Source organism: Cnephaeus nilssonii, assembly GCF_951640355.1.
Source record: "Cnephaeus nilssonii genome assembly, chromosome: 2".
Lineage (NCBI taxonomy): Eukaryota > Metazoa > Chordata > Mammalia > Chiroptera > Vespertilionidae > Cnephaeus > Cnephaeus nilssonii.
Window position 1 is genome coordinate 10,073,437 of NC_137073.1, and position 22,618 is coordinate 10,096,054.

The window sequence follows — 22,618 nt, forward strand, 5'->3', positions numbered from 1 at the left end:
CATAGGGAAAGCAGGCGAACTGATTTTTCAGAAACTGAAAACAAGGGTTGCCATGTGAAACCTTGTCTGAAGGCCAAGTTTCTCCTGGCCACCTGTTTCTGGTTTCTGCTGGAACAATCTAGGCTTGAGTCGACCCTAGAAGTCTTGGGTATGTGTAGTGGATCAGAAAATGTTGCACAGATGCATCTTTTCTACGGAGAGGAGTTCACTTGGAGCAAGCCGATCTGGGTGGCCTGAATGGGAGCCAGCCTCTCAGCTCAGTTTAGTAGTTACTTGTTTTAATGATTACATCGAAGAATAATGCTAAGAGTAAAAAGGTAGTTGCAAAATAGTACCTTTTACAGGATTCCATTTTAAGCAAACTATTAGAGAACTGGAGGAATATACCCAACAATTAACAGTGGTATCTCTGAGGGACTATGAGGCACTTTCCCTTGGTACTATGTATTTCTGGGTTTGAATTAATAATGATCATGTATAAAAATTTTTTTAAATATAGGTATTTTCTAACATAACCATGTATGCATATGTATGTGCAGGTAAACACATAGTAAAGGTACCTAAAGAACATACACCAAATGGTTGACAGTGGTTACAGCTGCATGTGTGGGCTTGTGTGGGTTGGAAGATATATAGGAAATTGTTTTGTCTCTTTCTGTAGTGTTTGAAACTTATTTAACATGTACTCCTGGGTTGTAAAAAAAAAAAAAAAAAAAGTGACAAACTCCAGTGCCCAACGCCCCCAATCCATCCATCCAGAAGTAGAACTCTCCCAGGTGGGAGGGAGGGGAAAACCTTTGTCAGGACCCGGATAGTATTATCTTCACCCCTCCTCCCCCGCCCCGACTCCAGGATCCAGCCCGATCCCCAACCCCAGGTGACACACACACCGAAAGAGGAGCCAAGGGGCCTCATTGTAACACTCATTTTTATATAAATATCCGCAAGTCATGTTACAGAATAAGCCCCGCCTGGGAAAAAAGTCAACATTATGTTTTTGTTAAACTGACCCCTGCCTTCCAGGCTGGGCCCCAGCCTGGGGGCACCTGCTGCTTTGGGAAGGCTGAGGCTGCTGCCCAGAGGCTGCTAAAGAAGCTGCCTGTGTGGCCCACCCCAAGCTGACCCCCTTCTTTGGTGTGTGGTACATGGTGACCTTCTCTGGCCCTCCGTAGCCTGGGGCAGGGCTCTGGGAACAGGGCTCTAGAGAGCAGGGCCCAGGAGTCCTGGGGGCACTTGGAAATGGAGTAGGGGGACTGAGCCACTAAGAAAGAAGTAGACTCTGAAGCTTAAAGGTTGAGCCTTTTGGGGCTGGGGCACACAGAGGTAACAGGAACAAGTGGGGGGAACCTGGGCTGTCAGCCAAGCAGGAAGCATTTGCACTTCTTTCCAGCCTAGGTATCCAGGTCCCTTCCCCCGTTGGTCCACTTCCTGCTGGACCCCATATTCCTAGGGATAAACCTTGGGCCTGCCTGTCCCCTCCCAGCTCTTCCCCTTGCAATCTCCCCTCCCCCCACAGAGAGGCCAGAGGCTAGGAACACAGCACCAGTCTGAGGATTTAATTAACCAGGAAGGGGGATTATTGGGAGGGGCACCCCTGTAAAAATGTACAAAAGGTCTGGGGGGCTATGTGGAAGGGGAGATAAATATGTACATGGAACTCCCCTTCCTTTAGCCCCTCCTCCCCCAACCCTGAGAGGGCATGAGGACTTGGGTGGTAGGTGAAGGGGAGGGGGGCACTTTGGCCTCTGGCTTAGTGAGCCCTTGGGGAGGCAGGCCAAGGGCCTAGGGGCCCTCAGGGGGCGATGGTGCACCTCAGGAGATCTATGAGCTATGACCTCTGAAATGACCCCCACTCTCATGTATGTGTACAGACACACACACACACACACACACACACACACACACACACCCCTCTCTAGAGGTTTGTGACCTCTGCCCTCCCAATGACCCCAAGGTTCATCTGATGCTTGATCTCATGGGGGTTGGGGCTCTGTTCTCAGGTTCCATGACCTCAGAGATGGCTGGTGAGGTCATGACCTTTGCCCTCCAGCCCTGGCTTAAAACCTCAGCTCTAGGATCTTATCAAAAGGAAAGGGGGATGGAGCTTTGCCCCTGCCCCTCCCCTCCCCTCACCTGTCAGCCCGGGCTGGGCCAGGGGCTCTAGGTGGGGAACTAGGCCGGGGGGCGGGCACCAGTGGAGGTGGTGCCCCCAAAAGGGCTCCTGGTGGGGTCTTGCTGAGAAGGTGAGGGGTTCCTGGGGCCGCAGTAGGTGGTGGTGGAGGAGCCAAGCGGCTGTATAGCAGGGGATGGGCAGGCTCTAGACCATACAGGCGGGCAGCAGCCACTGCCCCTGGTCCAGTCAGCTCCTCACCCGCCTCATAGAAGCGGGGTGGCCTTGCAAGGCGAGGGGGCCCTGCCAACCAGGTTGGCTCCAGAAAGCCAGCACAGCGCTCTGGAGGACCGGGGCCCAGAAAGGGGGGTGGCCGGGGCCTCTCAAACAGCAGGTGAAGGCCCTGAGGCCCGGTGGCAGCAGCAGCAGCAGCAGCAGCCTCCTCTTTCCGCTCTTCCTTTACCCGCACCGATTCCTTGGCTGGCCTGGCCCCTTCCTCACCAGCCCGGGCCTTGGGAGTAGCAGGAGATACTCGGGGCTGGGGCCGTGAGAAGGGGAGGTCCCTGGGGGCAGGTGTGGGAGAGAATAAAGGTACTCCAGAGGTCAGATGCAGGCTGAGGGGGAGGCGGGGGGCGGGGGGCAGTTTGCGGAAAGCATACCTATCTTTCTCCTCCTTGGTGATAGAAGTCTCCCTCCGCTCCACAGGCCGCTCCTTGTCTGAGCCTGGTGTCCGGGCGGCCTCAGGGGGCCGGACCCAGGCAGGAAAGGCCAGAGGACTGCGATGCAGGCGACCCCATGGGTCTGGGGGGGAGACGAAGGCTGGTGGGGCCCCTGGGCTTTCTTTCTGGGCAAAGACGGCGCCGGAGTCTAGACAGAGGGCAAAGTAGAGAGTGACAGGAGCCAGGAGTGGGAGGCCCCAAACAGGCACCCCCCTCCTGCTTGAGCACATTAATCCACTGCCACCGCCTCTTACCCACCCTACCCAGGACTCACTGAATGTGGGGCTGCCCAGGCCTCCAAAGGCCCCGTTGGAGAGGGCAGCCAAGGAGGCGAAGCTTGTGGGACGCCCAAAGGGATCTGTAGGAGAAGAGGGATGGTCAGAGCACTGGGCCGCCCACTCTGAGAGGTCACCAAGAACTAACAGGGAAGAGGCAGATCGGCAAGCAGGCCCCCAAACCCTCGGCTGCTTTGCCTTAACCTTAACAACCTGGTGCTCAGCACTTCCTTGGGCCAGGCTAGGCAGTGAGCTCTACATGCACAGTGCTGTTTCACCTCACAAGCCCCATTAGGCAGATAGGATCATTCCCACTTACAGATGACGAAACAAGCTCTGAGAGGTGACGTGACTTGCCAACAGTCAACCCAGGGCCTCTCTGACTCCAGAGGTCAAGCGTTTACCCCGCACTCCCCCCACCAGCCACCCACACAAGCTCTACAGCAAGCCGGTTACCTGGAAACCTCTGCTGGCTTCCTCCCACTTGACATGCAGAGCCCTTCCCAGCTTGACCCTAATTTCATGCACATGTCCCATAGCCAGTCAGAACAACTAACCTATACCACTATGGGACCTCACCATTTCCTTCCAGGAACACCTTTCCCATTGCCCTCAGGCTCAAATCCTCCTTGTCCACCCAAGTCCAGGCTAAATCTCCCCCAACAGCCGGCCTGAGATGGCTAGGAACCAGTGACCATGCGCTCTCCTGGGGCTGTGCAGCCTTCCTCCACCTTCCTCTCCCAGGTGGCACAATACCCTTTCCACTGGCTATTCTTTCAGAGAATATCTGGGCTGGCAGAGATTAGCAATCACTATGCCCTTTCCTATCCCATTTTACAGGCAATGAAATCAAGGCTCAGAGAGGGTAGAGTAATTTGCCCAAGGTCACAGAGCAAGTGGAACATCTGCCCCCATTTCAGCTGCCTTTCAGGTCTAACTTCCATCCCCAGCTTGAGAATTCCTGGAAGTCACAGACAAGGTCTGAGTTGCCCAACATGCCCCTGGCTCTTACCAATGTGGGTGCTGGGGCTCAGAAAGGGTCCATGGGCCCCGGGAGCTGCCGTGAAAGGGTTGGCTGCAGCGTGGACGGCACCTGGGGCAGAGAGGTGGGAGATTCTGATGAGGCTGAGTGGGCGTAAGGTGGGCCGTGGGTTATGTATGGGAACCTTAGGCCCCAAGAGGGCTGGCCAGACTCACCAGTTGCAGTGAAGAGGGAGGCAGCCGGGTGGGAGAGCTCCTGGCCAGTGGGCAGGGCCCCATAGGGCCCCGGAAGGCAGGGCAGGAGGTCGTTCCGAAAGTCAAGCTTGTGGGAGTCGCCCTGCATGGGACAGGGAGAGGGGCAGTGAGTGAGGAGCCAGATTTGTCCTCTTGCTCTTCTACCCCTACACCCCCTCCAAGGGCTGCCTGGCGCCAAGATGGGGACGGAGTGCCTTCTCTGACCACCCCTCTAGTTAGCCAGAGAACCTAGTGCTAATTTGGGAATTGCTAAGGCAGTGACCAGAGATAGGATGGGATGTGTCTGGCCAAGATTCTGCCAAGCTCTACAGAAGGTAGACCCCCCGAGTTCAGGCAGGCCCGCTCTCCCCAGCCCTCCGGCCCCAGTACCTTCATCTTTTCCTGGTGTCTCAGGATCATGTAAGCCACGCGCACGTGCATGGCACACCACTTCCCTGGTTTCTGCCGCCCCAGAAGGATGACCAAAGGGAAAGGGAAGGAAAGAATGTTCACTCGTCACCCACCCCAGGCCTGGCCCTGGGCCCAGACTTGCCACACAACATCTCCTTTATCATCCCTACAAAGGAGGGATGACTAAGTCCATTTCACAGCCTAGGAAACTGAGGCTCAGAGAGATGAACTGTCTTGCCCAACGTCCCATGACCAGTTACATCTGAACCCAGGTCTCTGGCTTACAGTCCTTTCTCTTTCTGCTGTTCCACATCTGGCTGCCTCCATGTCTTGGATTTCTCACTCATTCTCAAGCATGACCTCCCCCACCCCTCAGCCAAACACCCTGACACCAGCCCCCAGCCTCATGCAGCCTGAGGTCCTCACCACACTCACCCTCAAAGGTGGCCGGAAATGGTCAGGGATCTGGGGATGGCAAAGCAGATTGGTGGCGATTCAGACCTGTTTACTGACCTGGGCACCTCATCTCCGCAGCCCCCAAACATCTCCTTGAGACCGTGTGTGGCCCCTTAATCCTTTCCTGCTTGTGTGAGACTCCTTTCCCTACCTCTCCCACTCTGAGCCTCTCCCCTCCAGCACCAAGTTCCTGAACCAGGCCCCAAGAAGCTTTGCTTGGAAGACTGGGAGTGGTTAGTGGGCAGGCAGAATGATTTCTCAACAGAAGAAGCTGTCCTATTAGTAGCTTTATGTGAGGGTCTGTTTAAGATTTCTTTAGAGAAAAGCCTGTATTACTGCTGAGAGAGTTTGGAAAACCTCTGGTCTAATCTATCCTTTAGGAAATACATCCTGTGTGTTTTCACAGTTCCCAGAGCCCTGGGCTCTAAGTGGGAGGGAAGGCTTGGTCTCCTTGTGCCACTTCACAAAGAGACAACTTATCTTTTCACTGTTTTATAGACAGGACTTCCTGGTATGATGTCATTTTGGGGAGAAAAAGTTTTGTAACTTTTAAAAAAACATATTGAAACCCCCACAAAAACCACTGCCCTAATAATCTTATTTCTCGGGCAACTTCATGAAATTCCTATTCCTCATGCCTGGGAAATCCTGTCATGTACATAAATTCTCTCACATCACATTCTCAGGAACACCCCCAACATGTGTCAACAGGAGGGATCAGTCAATGATTCATTCTCAAGTCAACCCTGCTCTACGCAACAGACCTTCCAATTCCAGTAGAACCTGCCTTGGCCCCCTCACCTGTGTCCCCTTTTGGGGAAGCCCGCTTGGCATTGGCCCCAGTCGTGGTGGCAGCTCGGGGTTCATGCTCTGGGAAAGGGGAGTGGAGGGAACAGTCAGGAGAGCTGGCAGTAGGCAGAAAAGGGGTCTATCACCAAGCTGGGGACTGGGCCAGGGAGGAACTATGGCTTTGGGGAAATGTGGGGCCACAGGGGAGGGCAGAATGGGCATGGTTTGGAGATGGGAAGAAGGTATGTGGACCTGGAGGTGTCTGGGTTTTAGGGGTGGGAGGTGGTGACAGTGTCTGGATTGGGAGCTCACCTTGGGCTGGAAGGCCCCCTGCAGGGAGCCAAAGGAGACAGCCGGCGGGAGGCCCGGAGGCAGGCCGGGCACTGCGGGAGGGAAGGCCGTGTACGGCTGTGGAGAGAATGGGACTAGTCCAAACTGGGGGTGGAGGTGCAGCCCACGTCTGGTCTGCCCATCAGTCCTCTGGCCTCCACCCTAAAGCCCCCCAGGGAGCTCAAGGCTCTTGCTTTTGAAGCTGAAGATTGAATCCCCAACAGTTAGGGTCACACGCACTAATGCATCTATGCCCACACGCCACACACATGCACTCACATTATGCCGGAAAAGGCCTTCCATCTTTCCTGGGTATTTCTCAAACTAGGGAAGAGAAGGGAAGAGTAAGCTGCTAGCCAGAGACCCGGGCCTTCCCCTGAAGCCAGACCCTCCCCCCAAGCCTCTGAGCCTTATCACTGGCTCAGTGAGGAGCTCACCATGTGGGGGCCGTGGGGTGGCAGCAGGCCTGGGGGATAAGGGGTGAAGTGCTGGTGGGTGTGCTGGTGGGTGTGCTGGTGCTGGTGGTTGTGCTGGTGGAACTGGAAGGCCAGGGGCCGGGCTGAGCCCCCTGCCCCCACCACCTCAGGGTAGCGAGAGTTCAGGTCCTGGCCGATCAGGTCCTGCTCTGTGGGAGGGGAGGGGAGAAGGCTTTAATATCTGTCGCCACCTGTCAGCCTCCTTGGGCCCGGGTGACTGGCCTTCCCTTCGGGCCATGAGCCACTCCCTCCTCAAGCCCTGCAGTCTGCTAAGATCCAAATGCCCCAAAGCTGACTGGGCCCAAGCCCAGGGTCATTGCCCCCCACCCCCCGGCCAGGACCCCAAACTCACCAGAAAGGGCGTTAGCAGCTGAGGCCCCAGGGTGCCCTGGCACCTGCAGCAGGGGTGGGGGTGGGGGCAGGGTGGGGCCAGGGGAGAACAAGGAGGGGTGGTGGGGTGGTGGGGGGGGCCGCAGCCCAGGGGGAGGAAAGCTGTGGTTGGACAAAGGTAGGGGCAGTGAGGGCGTCGGGGGCCGGTGGGTGAGCTGCGCGGACGAGGAGGAGGCAGATGAGGAGGAAGAGGACGAAGAGGATGATGAGGGGGGAGGCTGAGCCACGGGAGGGGCCGGGGCCTTGGGGGGCGGCCGTGAAGAGCTGGGGAGAGAAGTGGGGAAATGAGTGAAGGGTTGGGAGGTGCCAGCTCTGACAGGAGTGGGTCAGAAGCCTGGGCGATACCTTGACCCTGGTTCTCCAACATGGAAGGTGGTAGAACCTGGCCCCCAGGATCTCCACCCCCGCCAAGGAACCCATCCTCAGACTGAGGTACCTCCCACAACCAACAACCCTCTCTCCCCTCGCTAGGTCTCATCTTCCACACAGCTGCCTCTGATGTTTTTGGCCACGTGACTTTCCCTTTTCTGATTCAACCACAGCACAAAACATATCATTCATTTTGACACTTAATTACAACAGGCCACCTGGGTCCCTACCCTCCTACGACAGTGGAAGCAGCACCCTGCTGGCCTGACCTAGGAGTTCTAGGTCCAGCTTGCCATTAACATCCTGGGTGACCTTGAGCAAGTCACTGCCCCTCTCTGAGCCTTAGTTTTCTCAATAAGAAAAAAAAATAACATTGATGACAATAACAGATAGCATGAATAATAATAGCATCAGTAACTCTTACCCTTTAGTGAGCACTTACTGTAGGCCAAGTGCTGTCGCTTGTGTTATACGCTAATCCAAGTCTCCAACATTTCCTACCACCTTCCCAATCGCTGCCGCATCCATGTAACCACTTGTACCTTTTACTTCTTTAACATAACTCAGTTTTTCTTTTTAACTTAGCTTCACCCAAGCCACAATGTGTGAAATCAAGGAGATACTAGTCATATTTTTCTAAAGCACATACAAACTGAAAAAAATGTGCTCACATAACATCTGAATGACTTCACGTAGCACTGATGAGTGTGCACACTTTGGGAAACACTGCGTTAACTCACAATTCTCACAACAGCTTTAGGATGAGGTACTATTATTATTTCATTTTATAGAAAGAGGAAATTGAGGCTCAGAGAGGTTAAGTGACTTCTCGAACATTGCGTAGCCAGTAAGTGGCAGAGCAAGAATTTGAATTCAGGTCTGACACCAAAGCCAGCACTCTTAATCAGCATGACAGCATTTCCCAAAGCATGTTCTAAGAACACTATTTCTAGCAGATGTGCCTTGCAAAGAGGTCTCACCAGCAAATAATACTGAGAAACGGCACAAACTGGATTCCCCTGCGTGTGAATGTATAAAGCGATCTGATGAGTTCTGTAGTAATCTCTTTAAATTTGTTTCACCCAGGATCTTTCAAACTTTTCAGTCTCGTAATCCCTTTTCAAATCATATTCCAAAGGTACTACCCCATGTCCCAGCCACAGAATGTAGGGGTTACTGCCAAAATGACCAGGCCTTTCCAGACCGGACCGAACCCCAGCCCACTCACCTGCCAGTGCTGAGGTCCAGGCTGCTGCCATAGGGAGAAGTGCGGATGCCAAAGGGCGAGACCCGAAGCTGCAGCTGGGGTGGGGGCGGCAGGCTGGGGGTGGCCGGCAGGGGTGCAGGGGGTGAGACAGGAGGCCGAGGGGCTGGTGGAGGTGGTGGTTCCTTCGGGGGAAAAGGCACTAGCAGCGGATCGGGCCCTGGGGGCTGTTCCTGGCTCCGCTCCAGGCCCGACACTTTAGGGACTATGGAGAGTTTTGCTTCACAGTTCCCATTGAAGGCGCCATGAGGGCCCGAGGCTGTGAAGGCAGGACAGCAAACATTCCATTAAGACCCATGCTTACCCTGATTCCCTCCCCTGTCTCCAGCCCCAGCCCTTGGAACCAACCTTTGCTGGTTGAAACAGTAAAGGATGGGTCGAGGTCATCATCGGAGACCTGGGGAAGAAGGGTAGGGACAGGGTCAGGTTCTGGTTAGGCCAAGCCCTTATCCAGGAAGGCCAACAACTTCTGAGCCTGCCAGCAACCGGCAGTGGTGGCAAGTCTATTCCATCACCTGAGTTGAAATCCATCAAAGACTATACTTTAGGGCAGCGGTCGCCAACCTTTCAGACCTCACGGACCACCAGTTGGCAACCGCTGCTCTAGGGTGCCTATGCTTGAGGAAAAAGGGTGGAGCAGCTGAGCCTGAGAATCTGATCGACCAGGAGGCCTAAATCGCAGCAGCACTAAAACAGCAAAGAAGCAAGGAAATAAAACCAAAAAGTTATCACTAACTGCTGGCCAATAGGCCTACCTGGTCTATTTGTCTGGTTCGTAAGTTTTAGAAAAATTATAAACTAATTGCTGGTATTTAGATATCCAGATTCCTCATAAAAATTCCGACTTGCAGTCTCACATGGCAACAATGAGCTAGTATTAGATAGTGGCTGCCCACTTTATATGGACAAGAACTCTCTGGTTCATCACAGTCCCTGTCTAGCCAACTTTAAAAATTAAAACAAGACACATCAGGGAGTACAAATTTAGTTAGTGATAGGGGTAGAGTCCCAACTGCTAGGATCCACTATTTCAAAATAAGCAAATTAGCCAAAGCTGAAAAACACCTTTATAGTGTATGTCCTTACACTGACTACATGGTTTAGTAGCCTCAATGCCATGACCACAGTCTCTGCTGAGACTCTCATCTATAAAGACTGACTAATGGCCAGTGGGAAGGACCCTGGTTCCGGAGCTACTCCGAATTTCTGTAGAGATCCACTGGTATCTCCAAGGGCTTTAGAAATGATGGCGCAAGGCAGGGCCTTCTACTCTTTGGTCAACTGGCTCTAGTGACCAAGGAAAAGAAGTCATTTACTCTCTCAGTCCACCCCCCTCCTCCCAATCTAATCCTGGCTCAACTAACTCATACTTCCCACTCAAGAGGAGGCTCTGCCTGCTGCACACAGGAGCCCTTTAAGCTGCAGTTCATTTTATAAGCCGTACCACTGCCCACCCAACCAATTCTGGCCCAACTCACCCTCTCGTCCAGATCGCTTTCCGCATCACACTGGGGAGAAAGAAGACAGAGGTGTCACAAAAAGGAGAGGAGTGGGGCCCCAAGTAAGTGTGGGCTTTCCGAGAGGGAGGACGGGGAGGGACCGTGCAGGTGGAGCACTTACTATGTATCCGGCTTCCAGAGAGTGCCGGGAGGAGACCTGAGAGAGACCAGAGTCCAGAGGTAAGGCAGGCTGACTGGCGAGGCCTTTGGATCGTGTCTAAACTCCCCAGCGAGGCACTGAGGGCCCTCGTCACCTCCTCTCCACTTCTTTTCAGCTGCTTCTACTGCCACTGCCCACCCCTGTTCCCAATGCTCTGGCCACTGTCCAAACATACCGGATCGCATATCTCTGTGCTTTTGTCCAAAACAACTTTGCCCGGTTTCTCCTCTGAGCAAAACTTATGACTATTCTTCAAGGCCTGACTAAGATATCCTAGGGGGCTTTCCCTAACCACAACCTCCTCCCATCCCCCAGGCAGAATGAGTGGCTTCCTCATGGGGGTTTCTAAGCACCTCTCCCAGACTCGGCCGGGCAGCTCCTCTGGGTTTGGTATAGGTGTTTGCTCCAAGACTGTTTCTTTCCTACTAGACTGCCACCACCTCGAGGGGGATGGCAGAGACATATCTAATTCATTTATGACTCAACTAAGGCCCTCTGATATGCTGGAGGTGGACCTAGTGCCAGCCAGAAGCAGGCAGGTCTGTGGACATATCTGTCAGACTCGGATGGGGAGAAGCTCAAACTGGCTCTGCTTTTCATCTGTCCTAGAGATTGCGATCACTGTTTGTAATGGGTAGTGGCAGTGTTAATGGAAAATGGGTCTCCGTGAAGGATGTTCTGCCCAGAGTTTTAAAGGGCAGGGATCTAGGTAGACAAACTCACCTCTTTCCTTCTCCGCTTATTGGGCCATTTTCGGGCACGATCTCCGGAGGGCCGGCCAGGCTCCCGATCAGAGCTGTCCCCTGGCTCCCCAGTGGCCCCACTGGAGCCCCCCCTCTTCCGCTTCCCCGAATGCTTTAGCCGGTGCTCCAGCCGCTCTGGGGGCTGGAGAGAGGCATCCTTCTGTGGAGGAGGAAGTGGGGCTGAAGCAGATGGAGAAAGGAAAGCTCCCGACCTTCTGGGGTGACCAGGCGACCGAAGTGGCTCAGGCCGGGTTCAGCGGTCGCCAACCTTTCGGACCTCACGGACCACCGGCTGGTCCCCGGCGACGAGCTCTACCTCCTCCCACCCCAGGGCGGGGCAGAGGCCTGGCCAGAGGAGCCGGTTGCTCTGGTTTGGGGTGCCAACATTCCCCCTCCACTCCACCCCCTCCAGGCACTGTACCCTTCCCTCTGCCCCAGTGAAGCCCCCCAAGGTTCCCAGCCCCGTCAGGCCCCACCTGCAAGGCCTCGAGGCTGGCGAAGCTGGCGATGGCGAAGCCATCGATCAAGTCCTCCTCCTCTTCCTCCTCCTCCTCCGGCTCTTCTTCGGCCTCCCCGTCGTCCGCACACCCCCCCTCCTCTTCCTCCTCCTCTCCGCGACTGCCGGAGCCCGCAGGGCGCTTCCGAGCTCGGGGTCGCGGTGGCCGAGGCCTGGGACGGGGCCGCCGCCGTCTCGGGCCTCCGGGCCGCTCTCCAGACGAAGCTGACGACCAGGGCCTGGCGGGCGGCGGCGGCGATGACGATGACGAGGAGCCGCGCGGGGCTGCCAACAGGGCCCGGGGCGCGTCGCCGCCAGGACCTCGGCGGCGCCGCTGCTCCCGGTCTCGGTCTCGGCGCGAGCAGCGCCGCCGCCGCCGCTCTCCCTCAGCGGCCCAGCCCGGGCCCGGAGCCGCGGCCGTCTCCATGGCGACCGCCCTCAGTGCCGCATCCGGAGGCGGCGGGGCCCGAAGCGGCCTGTCCGCAGGCCCAGGGTCGCAGGCGCGGCGTTGGCGGCTGCACAGGGACGAGAGGGCCACGGCTTCCTTTTGAAAGCAGGATCTGCCGGCCCTGAGCTTGCCCCAAGGCCAAGGCCTGGGGAGCCGGCGCCGCCCCCGGGGCGACAAGCCCGAGGGTCCCCACCCCCCAAGTGGGGCCGGCAGGGCCAAGACGGCGAAAACGGGGCGGCCGTCCCTTTAAGGCGAAATCTCAAGTTGTCCAGCCCCTGGCCCCTTTAAGACGACCCGACGGTGTCCGGCCGGCCTAGTGCGGTGGCCGCCCCTTGCCAGGGGGTCGAGACTAGTCTCCCCAAAGAAGAGGAAGGGCCACCCCTTTAAAAGGGACCGAAAGCTCTCCCCGAAACGCAGACCTCCCCTTTAAAAGTGTCTCAAGTCCTCCGGCTAAAAGAGGCCACCCCTTTAAGGAGTCCTGGGTCCTCAAAACAGCAGGCCGCTGCTTGAAAGGCTCGAGAGTTTGTTTCCAGTCCTCCACAAGCGGCCACTTCCCCTTCACGCAGAATTTAAAGGACTTTCTGGAGTGGGGAGGAAGAGGAGGTAAGAATCCTCACTCGCTCCAATTCTCCCAACAGCAGTTTTCAATTTGTCAGCTCCTGTTAGGCGGCTTCCCCTTTAAGGCTGGCGTTGTAGTCTGCCGAATTCAGTGGCCACCCCTTTAAGGAGATTTAAAGGGGCCTCCTCCAGTCCCAGCTCTTCCAGCCTCCGCCTCCAGTCGCCATGAAAGGCGCGAGGGGGGCGGGGCCGCGGGGGCCAGCCCTCCAAAGCCCCGGATGTGAGGCAACAGTGACGGGTAGAGCTTCTCTGTCTGCCGACATAAAAGTCTCTTCCTCCTTTCCTCGTCTCTGTGTGACTCGCTCCTTAAGGGATCCGAAACAGCCGTAGGTCAGCGGGGGAGCTTCAGCGCACCCTCTTGCTGTCTCCTTTGGAGTCTTGGGCCTCTTCTCCGCCAGGACTTCCCTACCCCCCTCCCTCTCCTCAGCCTACGCCTCCTTCCTCTCTCCGCCTCCTCCCACTCTTCGCCCCCTTCCCCTCACCCCCTCCACAGGTTAGGTCGTTGATTGGTGGAAAAGCGTACGTCAGGGCGGGGGCGGAGTCAGACTCGGGGAGTGGGTAATTTGTAACCGCCCTCAAGTTCTGGATTGGACGTACGTCACATTAGTTCCGTCCTCCACCAAGTCTCGTGACTCGACTGGCTAGGAGTAGGTGCTTGGGCGGTTCTGCAGATGATCCCGCCTTTTCCCGTTCTCCGTTCATTGGCCCACCTTCTGACGGCGTCCGGGCGAGGAGTCCAGTCGCGTTGCGCGAGGCGTGGGGGGCGGTTGGCCGCTGGGCGGCGCGCCGCTGCGGAAGCTCCCCGTCGGCAGCCAGTTACGTCGTCTCTTTCCGCCGCTGGGCTTAGCTTCACGCGCACGCGCCGCGGCGCTGACGTCCGGCGGGCGGCTCGCTCGGCAGGATTAGCTCCGCGGCGGGTGGAGTGGCCGGAACTCGCGGCGCGTGGCGACCGCCGGACGCGCAGGGAGGAGGCCGCGTCGCCTTTTCTCTTGGTCCCGTGGGAAAGTGCCGGCCAGTGCTCTGCGCGCTAACGAAAAGAAACACCTTGCTCTTCTGGGCCGGGCACTTGCTCACATATTGACTCTTTGGGTCGTAAGAACGTTTTTAGGAAGATAATCTTCTTAGCCCCATTTTACAGAGGGATCGGGGACTGACACACAAATACTTAGTTTCCGAACCAGGGTTTGTACTCAGGCCTGGCCCTCCTTCTAGTCTGTGCTCTTAGCCACTGCCCTGTGTTGCCTCTGGTTGGCTGGTTATTCTTTATGCAGACACGGCACTGATGCACTCACCGTGCTCACCCCCGTATAAAGTGGGTACAAACCCCCTCTCACTGGGTTAGGTGCTCAGCGAGCACCGCTGACAGTTTGTTGTAGGTGCCGTTTCAGTTGATTCCTCTTAGCTTTGGAAGCCAGCAGCAGGTGCTGGCCTGCATGTTAAGAGGACTTCAGGGCCACCTCCATCAAGGCCGTGGTCCACTCTGGGACTTTCAGTCTCCTCTTCGCTGTAAGTGAATTGGAATAACCCTGACCAGGGTCCCAGATCACAGTATCTTCTGGAGCAGATTCAGAAGTATTCCTCCACACAGGAATACTCACGAGTACATCAAGTATCTCCAATGACCATTCCCCACTCCCTCCCTGTGTCTAACCCTCATTGCCTTCCGTGACACCGTCCCTATTTCCCAGTCTTTGAGAGCCAAAGTAGACACACCAGCCAATAGTGCCAATCAATTTTAAACTCAACTTGGAACATACAAAAGCATCAGAAACATACCGAAAATTTTACTAGAAATACAGAGAAAAAAATAAAATGGTGTCAGAGGCTTCCTTCCCTCCAGGATGGATGTACAGACAAACAGATGGAGCTCCTAGGGCACACGGGGCTGCTCCCTAATCCACTTCCTCCTCTTCCAGGAGCAAGGCATCCAGCTCCTCCAGCCGCTGCTGCAGCAGGGGTCCCACATCTGGGCTGGGGGCCAAGTTGGGAGTAAGGGTCCTGCCAGCAGCAGCTCGGACCCCACGAGATGGCCGCCGGGATCGAGGAAGGCTGCTGTCCCGAAACTCCACAGCACGCCGCAGCTTCCTCGAGCTGGTCAAAATCAGAGTCCCATTGCGCACCCGGGGTTCCTCAAAGATGGTCTCAAATGTCCTGGACCAGGCAGGGAGAGGTGCTGGTTACCAGCACGCCTCTGGTCTAGCCTTCCCTCTATCACCCCCAAGCCTTCACAGTTTCTCACCTCCTGGTTGTTGGGGACTGATAATTCTTGTTGGTGTAAATTTCTTCCAAACTGAACTCCTTCTTGTTCAACCTGGGAGCAAAGAGCAGAGGCCACTGAAAAACCTGGGGCCAGTGGAGCCTGGAGAAGGGATAAGCAGGGCCTGGTCTGTATTTCAGTTGCTGGGACATGTCAGATGCCAGGAGTACTGCCTGAGGCAGACAGTTCTAAGCACAAACCACCAGATTGGACTGTGCTCCCTAAGAGGAGACAAAGCCACACTTAAGGGAATGTGAGTCAACATCTGTTTGGCCAAGGCAGCTCCATATACAATGAGCATTCACCTGATCGGTCGAGGCAGCCCCATCGGTGTAAGGTTTAGTTGAGGACGGGCCGGTGTCCTGCGTATTCTAAATCGAGAAACCTTTCCCATGGTCTGCAAAAATGGGGCAGAGGTTAAGAGTGCAGTACGGGCACAGGCTCCCACTTAGCTCCTCCCTCTCATCTGTACACCTACCTTGGTCTCAGGGTCTGAAAGCACTTGGTCCTCTGAGGCCCGTGGCTCCTTGCCCTTGGTTGAGCCCAACCTACAGAGAAGATCAAGGCTCAGGGACAAAAACTATTCATAGCAGTATCCCCATCTCCTGCCCATTGGACCCGAGGGCAGGAGGCTAGGCCCAGACTGTGGCCAGGGATTTAAGGGTTTATTGAGAGCACTACCTGGGTTCTGCAGGTTCAGAGAAGGAGGAAGTAGATGCAGAGGACGAACAAGATGTGACGAGGGGAGGAGAGCCTCCCACTCCTCCAAGAGGGAAAACCTCTTTCCGGAGACAGGGTCGAGGGGGTGGTGGGGCTCCGGCCATCTCTCCACCACCCACAGTGTGCCGTCGGGGCCGTGGCCGGCTTGGGTGGTGTGGGGCAGGGGGCCAGCTGCAGGTCTCTGAGCCAGGAGGCCCCAGGTCAGGGCAGGAGTGGCTTCGGCCCAGAGATGGCTTAGGGGGAGATGCTGGGGGATTGTGGGCTTGGGCTCGCCACTGGCGGATAGGGGGGCGGGGACTGACAAGTGCAGTATCCTCAGCAGCCCTGGACTGCTCAGCCTCTGAGATGGCAATCTTCAACTCCAACTTCATGGGCGGTGATGGGGGTGGGGGCTGTGGGGCTTTGACCGGAGTGAGGAAGATGTCTGCAAAGCTCTCTAGCTTGGAGCGGACAGAACGGAAGAGAGGCGCCAAGCCCCAGGGACTGAGGCGAGGGCGTAAAAGGCTGGACGGCGGTGGGGTCGATGGGGCTTCCGGAACCGGATCTGGGGCTGAGGAAAGGAGAGGGTCACAGGTGGGCATTCCTCAGCTGCAGTGTCTAAGCCCCATTTTAGTAACTTCAGCCCCTCCCCAAACACTAAACTGCCCGCAGAGGAAGCCTATTCCTAAAAAAAAAAAACCCTAAATTTAAGAGTTGGACATCAGGCCTCTGAAGTCAAAATCCCTTCTTCACGCACCAGGCTCTGCCCTGGGAGGGGTGAAGCCCCTCTGCATCTGACACTGATCAGCTCAGCCAGATTTCCCAGAGCCCCATCTCCTCCCTGTCTCAGTCCTTACTTGGTGATGGGTCCTCCAGAGGGTCTGCAGGCAGGGCAGACGGCTGGAATGGGGGTTCCAGGTCCCTGGATGGAGGCTTTGTCTGGTGAATCATCATCATGGACTCAGCTCTGGGGTGAAGGGGCAAGGTAAAAGCTAGGGAAGCTTCCAGATCCAGATCCCACCTGAGCCAGCACCTCCCCTGTCCCTTAAGGCTACTGAAGGTGCTACATGGAACTACTGAACAAGAAAATTCTAATACCCCTAGTTCTGGCTGCCTGTGTATTGGTTGTTGTCTGGTTATCTTAATAATTCCTTCCCCAGCCCTCTCACCTTCTCGCTGGGACGATGAAGTTGGGAGTCTCGTCCGCCGAGTCCTGGGTATAAACATGGGATGTTTGTGGGGAGGCAGGGAAGCCTCCTCAGCTCCCCACATCCCAACTCTCAGCCTCCAGATGCCTGCCTGGGTTTGCACTAAAGACTTTTTCATTTGGTCTTTGCTCAAGCAGTATCTTCCACCCGAAATGCTGTCCTCTTTTCTCTGAGCAAAATCTACCCCCGACTCAACTCTCCTGTCTTCTACCCTCACTGGAGTGCCTGACCCCAGCTGCACCCCGACATCCTTCCCGGAAGTTCGCATACCTCAGCTGGGGGTCTGGGGCTGACGATGTCTTCTAGCATCACCACCAGAGTAGGCTGCGGTGCCTGGTCCACCTCTTCTGAAGGGTCTTCTGGGCCAGAGGGTGTCTTTGATCGACACCTCAGGGTGGGAGAAGGCCGGTTGATGCGGCTCAAGGGCTCTCGGCATAAGTGCAGTGGATAGGGAGGCCTAGAAAGGGTCCACAAAGATCAGAGGGGTTCAGCTGTGTTACCAGCTTACCCCCTACCCTGCCTTGCTCACCTGGCCTTCGATGACCACACAGCCTGTTGGGGTGGGGAAGCAGGCAGCTGGTGGTGAACAGAATCCCAATGGTTGCTGCGGTGTGGTGGGGTGGAGGTCTCCTCTTGGGGCACCAGGGGGACCTAAGAGAGGAGGTGTCAAGAGCAAGGTGATGGCCCTAGCCAGTTTGGCTCAGTGGATAGAGCGTTGGCCTGCGGACCAAAGGGTCCTGGGTTTGATTTCGGTCAAGGGCACGTACCTTGGTTGCAGGCTCCTCCCCAGCCCCGGCCCTGGTTGGGGCTTGTGCAGGAGGCAACCAATCAATGTGTTTCACATCAATATTTCTCTTTCTCTCTCTCTTCAAAACAAAACAAAACAAAACAAAAAACAATGGAAAAATATCCTCAGGTGAGGATTAAAAAACTCAAAAAGCTGAAACCGGTTTGGCTCAGTGGATAGAGCGTCGGCCTGCAGACTGAAAGGTCCCAGGTTCGATTCCGGTCAAGGGCACATACCTTGGTTGCGGGCACATCCCAGTGGGGGGTGTGCAAGAGGCAGCTGATCGATGTTTCTCTCTCATCGATGTTTCTAACTCTCTATCCCTCTCTCTTCCTCTCTGTAAAAAATCAATAAAATATATTTTTTTAAAAAAACAACAAAACAAAACTCAAAAAGAGCAAGGTGAAGAATGAGGTTGAACTGGACAGGGCCTCCCTGTCCCTGGCCACAAAGCTGACAGGGGTTGTGGCTAATATTCACTCAAGAACTCCAAAGAGGTGAGTTAAACAGAATTGGGCCCAAATATGAGTGTTCTGAGCTGCTGGTGCGGGATCTAGGTAATCTCACCCAAGCTGTTTAAAGAAATGAAAAACTGAGTGATCTTGGGTGAGTGACTGCCCGGTTTGGGACCTCAGGTTGTCTCTGTGCAATGGAGCAAGTGGTCTCAGTCTGCTTCCTAAGGTTCGCCTAGAGGTTGGGCTGGGAAGAAAGCAGCAGAGTAGGGATGTGGTTCCGGCCCAGGGGGGTGGCTGGTGGTGGGGAATGGGCACTGGAGACCCTGCCCATTTTGAGGCTGGCGTCAAAGAGAGCCAAGCACACTCTGGCCTTAGGGAGGCTGCCTGAGCAATGTGTGTGAGAATGAGGCCTTTGTACCTCAGTCATCCTCACTAGTGATCTGGCCTGATGGGTACTGAGAAGGGACCTGGCGGGGAAGGCAGCCTCTCCTTTCAAGGGGCTCACCATATGGGCAGCCATGACATCTTCCAGCACCACGGCTAGGACCCGCCGGGAGGCTTTTTCCAAGGGTGAAGGGACCACGGGGATCTGTAGCCTCGGCCGTTTCGGGCTTCTGGCTCCCCATAATGCTCGAGTCAGGGGCTGGCGGCACAGACGTGGCTGGCCAGGGGGGCTGCAGGATGAAAGAAGCAGAGCACAGTCGCTTGAGCCTGTCGTTGGCTTCGTGGTTTCCCCTGTATGGTCACCAGGCTCCCCGTTTCCCGAGCTCAAGGCACGCTGGCAGGGTACACTCTCACCTGGAGTCCCCGGGCAAGTCCATGGGGGAAGCGGCGGCTCCGGGGAGTCCCTGGGGGATCCCAGGCTGCAGCCTGGGGTGGGAGGTGGGGAGCGGGGGAATGGGGAGTGAGGGCCAGCCCTTTCCCTGGGGCTCCGCCCTTCATGGTAGTAAGCAGTTCTCGGTAACCGACGGGGCTGGAGACTTGGGGCGCGAAAAAGCGCCCCCAGTCGGCCGTCCGGAGCGTATGTCTTCCCACTGCCGCCGCCGCCGCCGCCGCAATCAAAGGATCACTGCTTGGCACTTGCCGCAAGAACCGGAATTGTCGCGGCCCCGGATCTCCCACGGCCCGAGCCTCCCGGGGCCTTTGTCCCTGTAGATTCTGCCCTGAGAACTGCCCCCACCCCCACCCCGGGATCAGCTGGGATCCTGTCAGGAGAGGCTCAGTTTCCGCCCGATCCCGCTGCGATCCCCATCCACAGCCAGCGAGTTGCCGAGGGCTCCGAAGCAATCCTCCCACACACCGACGCTTCCCCCTCCCACCAGATCCCTCAGACTGGATCCGAGCGGAAGGAATCCTACGGCGCGTTTCCTCCAATCAGACGCCGCGGGAGGACCCTCCTCTCCCTGGGAGCTTCGGCTCTGCAAAGCTCCGCTCGCGGGCGGCCCGAACTTGAGCATCACAAACTCTGTCAGGATCCCCGGGGATCCCCTGTCCAGCAGATACCCCTCCACTCCAATCCCGGGAGGTCCCGCCCACAGACCCCCTCCCTCCACCCTCCCCGGATCCCCGCCCAGCTCTCTCCCCAGCCCGGGACCAGAAGGTTCAAAAGTTTCCTTCCCTCCCTCCTCCCGCCCTTTCTCCAGCCGCTCCGTGCCCTCCCCCGCTCACTGCTCACCGCCGCCTCCCGCCGAACCCGGGTCTTCGACGGCTCCCACCTGCGGCTCCTTTAAAACTAGCCTTACCCAGTGCTGCCCAATCGCCGCGGGCCTTCTTCTCGGAGCCTTCGGGCAGTGCCCAATGGGCGGCCCGCGTCTTCCTGGGTGGCGAGACGCTAAGTGAAGCCACCTGAGCGCCATCCTCTCCGGGAGGTCTGCAGCCACACGCGGCAGCGCAGCTTTTGTGTTTGAGGGCCGATGTCGTTGCTCTCGAGGAACCACAGTGAACGGGTGGCGTCACCTTCTGCTAGCCAGGCAGGGCGGAAGCCCATGCCAAGTTTCTGGGACAGTCAGACAACCGTAGCGAAGCTAGCTGGCCGCCACGTTTTTTGAGGGCATCTTCCGGTTCTTTGGCTATTAGGCCAATCCGTGTGAACGGAGTGCTAACGATCTGTGAAATTCCCAGTGTCCTAGAGAGGCTCATCGAGGCCGGTTTCGGTACCGTCCTGGGTACCTCAACCGGGTTCCCGCGTTGCAGGGAAGCGTTAGGGAGTGGGTGGTGAGGGCCAGAGACAAGGACGGGTGCCCCTTCAGGCTCCGTTGCTTGGCGGGGTCCTGGAGAGACTGGGCTGAGCCAAAGTGGGGAGGACACTGGGGGCGTTGAGCTTAATTTCACCTGTGCACCTCTTCAGGGAAAGTGGGGGTTGCTGCGGCCCGCGCAGAGGGCTCAGAATAGGGGCGTCATTGCCAGGAGACCAGTAGCCAACTTGGCGTGCGCTGTGGGGTCTAGCCTCTTTCCTCTTTGAGACGGGCTCCCATGAGCCCTCTTTCAAAAGGGGCCTGGCTGATGAGGCGTGTAAGTGGCTCTTAGTAGTAAGAGATGAGGGATGTAATCCCGCTGCTTGGAGAGGCTGCATCACAGAACCTTACCAGGAGCGGGCCTGGTGATGGGAGGGAGTGGGTAAATCCTGGCTCTTGCTTTGTGAAGACGTTCTCACCGTCTAACCAAAGCCTGTGCCTCCACTAGTTCTCCTTCCCCAGGATTCTAAACATCTATTTTGTTGTTGTTGTTCCACTTAGTTTTGCATTCATTGGTTGCTTCTTTTTTTAAAATATACTTTATTGATTTTTTTTTACAGAGAGGAAGGGAAAGAGAAAGGGAGTTAGAAATATCGACGAGAGAGAAACATCGATCAGCTGCCTCTTGCACACCTCCCACTGGGGATGTACCCGCAACCAAGGTACATGCCCTTGACCGGAATCGAACCTGGGACCTTCAGTCTGCAGACCGATGCTCTATCCACTGAGCCAAACCGGTTAGGGTGTCATTGGTTGCTTCTTGTATGTGCCCTAACCAGAGATCACACTGCAAGGTTGATGTATGGGGAGGAGGCCCTCACCAACTGAGCTACCCGATCAGATTTTCTTTATATAAGAGAGCCTGAAGCCTAGAATTCTTGGCCTGAGGTGCCTCCCTGGCTCTGCATGATTCTCTCTTATGGGATTAAATGATAAAAGTAATTACACAAAAGATTGTGCCGCATCCAGCACGGGCAGGTTCCGTGAGCCCGAGGAGGGGCGGTGAAGGATTAAAGAAAAGACAGACAAGAGAATACAGCTGGGGCTCAGTGGAACACTGCTTCCCTGATGGAGAGACAGCGCTATGGCCTGCAAGCCAAGTCTTTATCTTATAGTCCAGCACACAAAGCAAAGTAAGGGTAGTGGTCAACCTGTTTACAATGTTCTTGTGAGTTTCACTTGTTTTGGCAGCACTTGCTGCACTTCCCACAGCCCATTAGCTACCTAGGTAGGAGCAAGGGAGGACGATAAGGTCAAGCTTAATTATGCTAAGGATTCTGCCCTCCACGCTGGGACTTGTTTGTGGCCCTGCCACAGGTCAGTCTGAGGCTTGACCCCATAGCCTCCCTACAAAAGATGATATAGAAAGAGCAGAATTAGCAAAAGTTGGTGTGGAAAGTGAAAGCTCTCCAACTCTATAAATAAGGACTCATCAATAGCTCTTCCAGGACTATAGCAGCGACTCTAACGGCCTGCTGGGCCCTCTGGAATTCCATTATAAGGCTTCTGGTAGAAGTAGGCAGCAGCTCTTTCAGCTAGAGGTGTTCTCTCCCCCTGGATCGGGGCTGGCTGCATAGTACCTGAGGATGTTCCTTGGCTGTCTGGTGATGCTCGGAGATCCTTCTCTACCTTGGCGAGTTAAGAGACCCTCTGTAAGCGCTCACTTAATTGCTTAAACACACAGGTACTTCCCAGGCCTCAAGGCAAGACAAGTTGCCAGATCTGAGTTTTCATTCTCTAGACCAGGCGTCCTCAAACTACGGTCCGCGGGCCACACGCGGGTGTTTTTGCCGTTTTGTTTTTTTACTTCAAAATAAGATATGTGCAGTGTGCATAGGAATTTGTTCATAGTTTTTTTTTAAACTATAGTCCGGCCCTCCAACGGTCTGAGGGACAGTGAACTGGCCCCCTGTTTAAACAGTTTGAGGACCCCTGCTCTAGATCTCCTGAAGAACTCAATGCCAAGGGCAAAGGAGGTAGTTTTAAAGAAAGGGCCTGGAACTGAGAAGTCTGGTAGGTACAGCCCTAACTGGGGTGCTGGAGTTCATCAAATTGAAGTCTAAAGTAGACTCTGGTGTCTTGGCCCCCAGCCCAGGCCAGCAACTACCAGCCTTCATAGCTTCAAGATCTCATTCGGGCCCTCTTTGTGACTACCATTTCAAAAACTATCTTACCCATCCCCTGTGTACACACTCTACGGTGTGGCCGGA

The 22,618-nt window shown here is 55.8% G+C and overlaps 2 protein-coding genes across 4 annotated transcripts; both read right to left on the reverse strand.

The window, feature by feature from the left end:
- Positions 1-910: 910 nt before the first annotated feature.
- Positions 911-13,232, reverse strand: FBRS (fibrosin). 2 transcript variants are annotated; one of them, XM_079791895.1, is made up of 18 exons: positions 11,683-13,232; positions 11,187-11,363; positions 10,425-10,460; positions 10,283-10,312; positions 9,153-9,201; positions 8,769-9,063; positions 7,134-7,435; positions 6,743-6,930; positions 6,585-6,629; positions 6,288-6,383; positions 5,988-6,056; positions 5,166-5,195; positions 4,710-4,781; positions 4,302-4,422; positions 4,117-4,197; positions 3,104-3,187; positions 2,770-2,977; positions 911-2,673 (listed from the first exon to the last, which is right to left on the reverse strand). In XM_079791895.1, the coding sequence occupies exons 1-18, from the start codon at positions 12,127-12,129 to the stop codon at positions 2,130-2,132; spliced, it is 2,874 nt and encodes a 957-aa protein (XP_079648021.1). In that variant the 5' UTR covers positions 12,130-13,232; the 3' UTR covers positions 911-2,129. The 2 variants fall into 2 exon arrangements, with proteins under 2 accessions (XP_079648021.1, XP_079648020.1); XM_079791894.1 differs by having other exon boundaries at positions 11,187-11,366.
- Positions 13,233-14,485: 1,253 nt separating this feature from the next.
- Positions 14,486-19,936, reverse strand: PRR14 (proline rich 14). 2 transcript variants are annotated; one of them, XM_079791917.1, is made up of 12 exons: positions 19,850-19,936; positions 18,973-19,044; positions 18,680-18,848; positions 17,462-17,583; positions 17,203-17,389; positions 16,894-16,937; positions 16,582-16,691; positions 15,707-16,295; positions 15,504-15,573; positions 15,331-15,422; positions 15,008-15,079; positions 14,486-14,919 (listed from the first exon to the last, which is right to left on the reverse strand). In XM_079791917.1, exons 2-12 carry the CDS (start codon positions 18,993-18,995, stop codon positions 14,661-14,663), a joined length of 1,737 nt encoding a protein of 578 aa, XP_079648043.1. In that variant the 5' UTR covers positions 18,996-19,044; positions 19,850-19,936; the 3' UTR covers positions 14,486-14,660. The 2 variants fall into 2 exon arrangements, with proteins under 2 accessions (XP_079648043.1, XP_079648042.1); XM_079791916.1 differs by lacking the exons at positions 14,486-14,919; positions 15,008-15,079; positions 19,850-19,936 and adding an exon at positions 15,101-15,246 and having other exon boundaries at positions 18,973-19,700.
- Between the last annotated feature and the right edge of the window lie 2,682 nt (positions 19,937-22,618).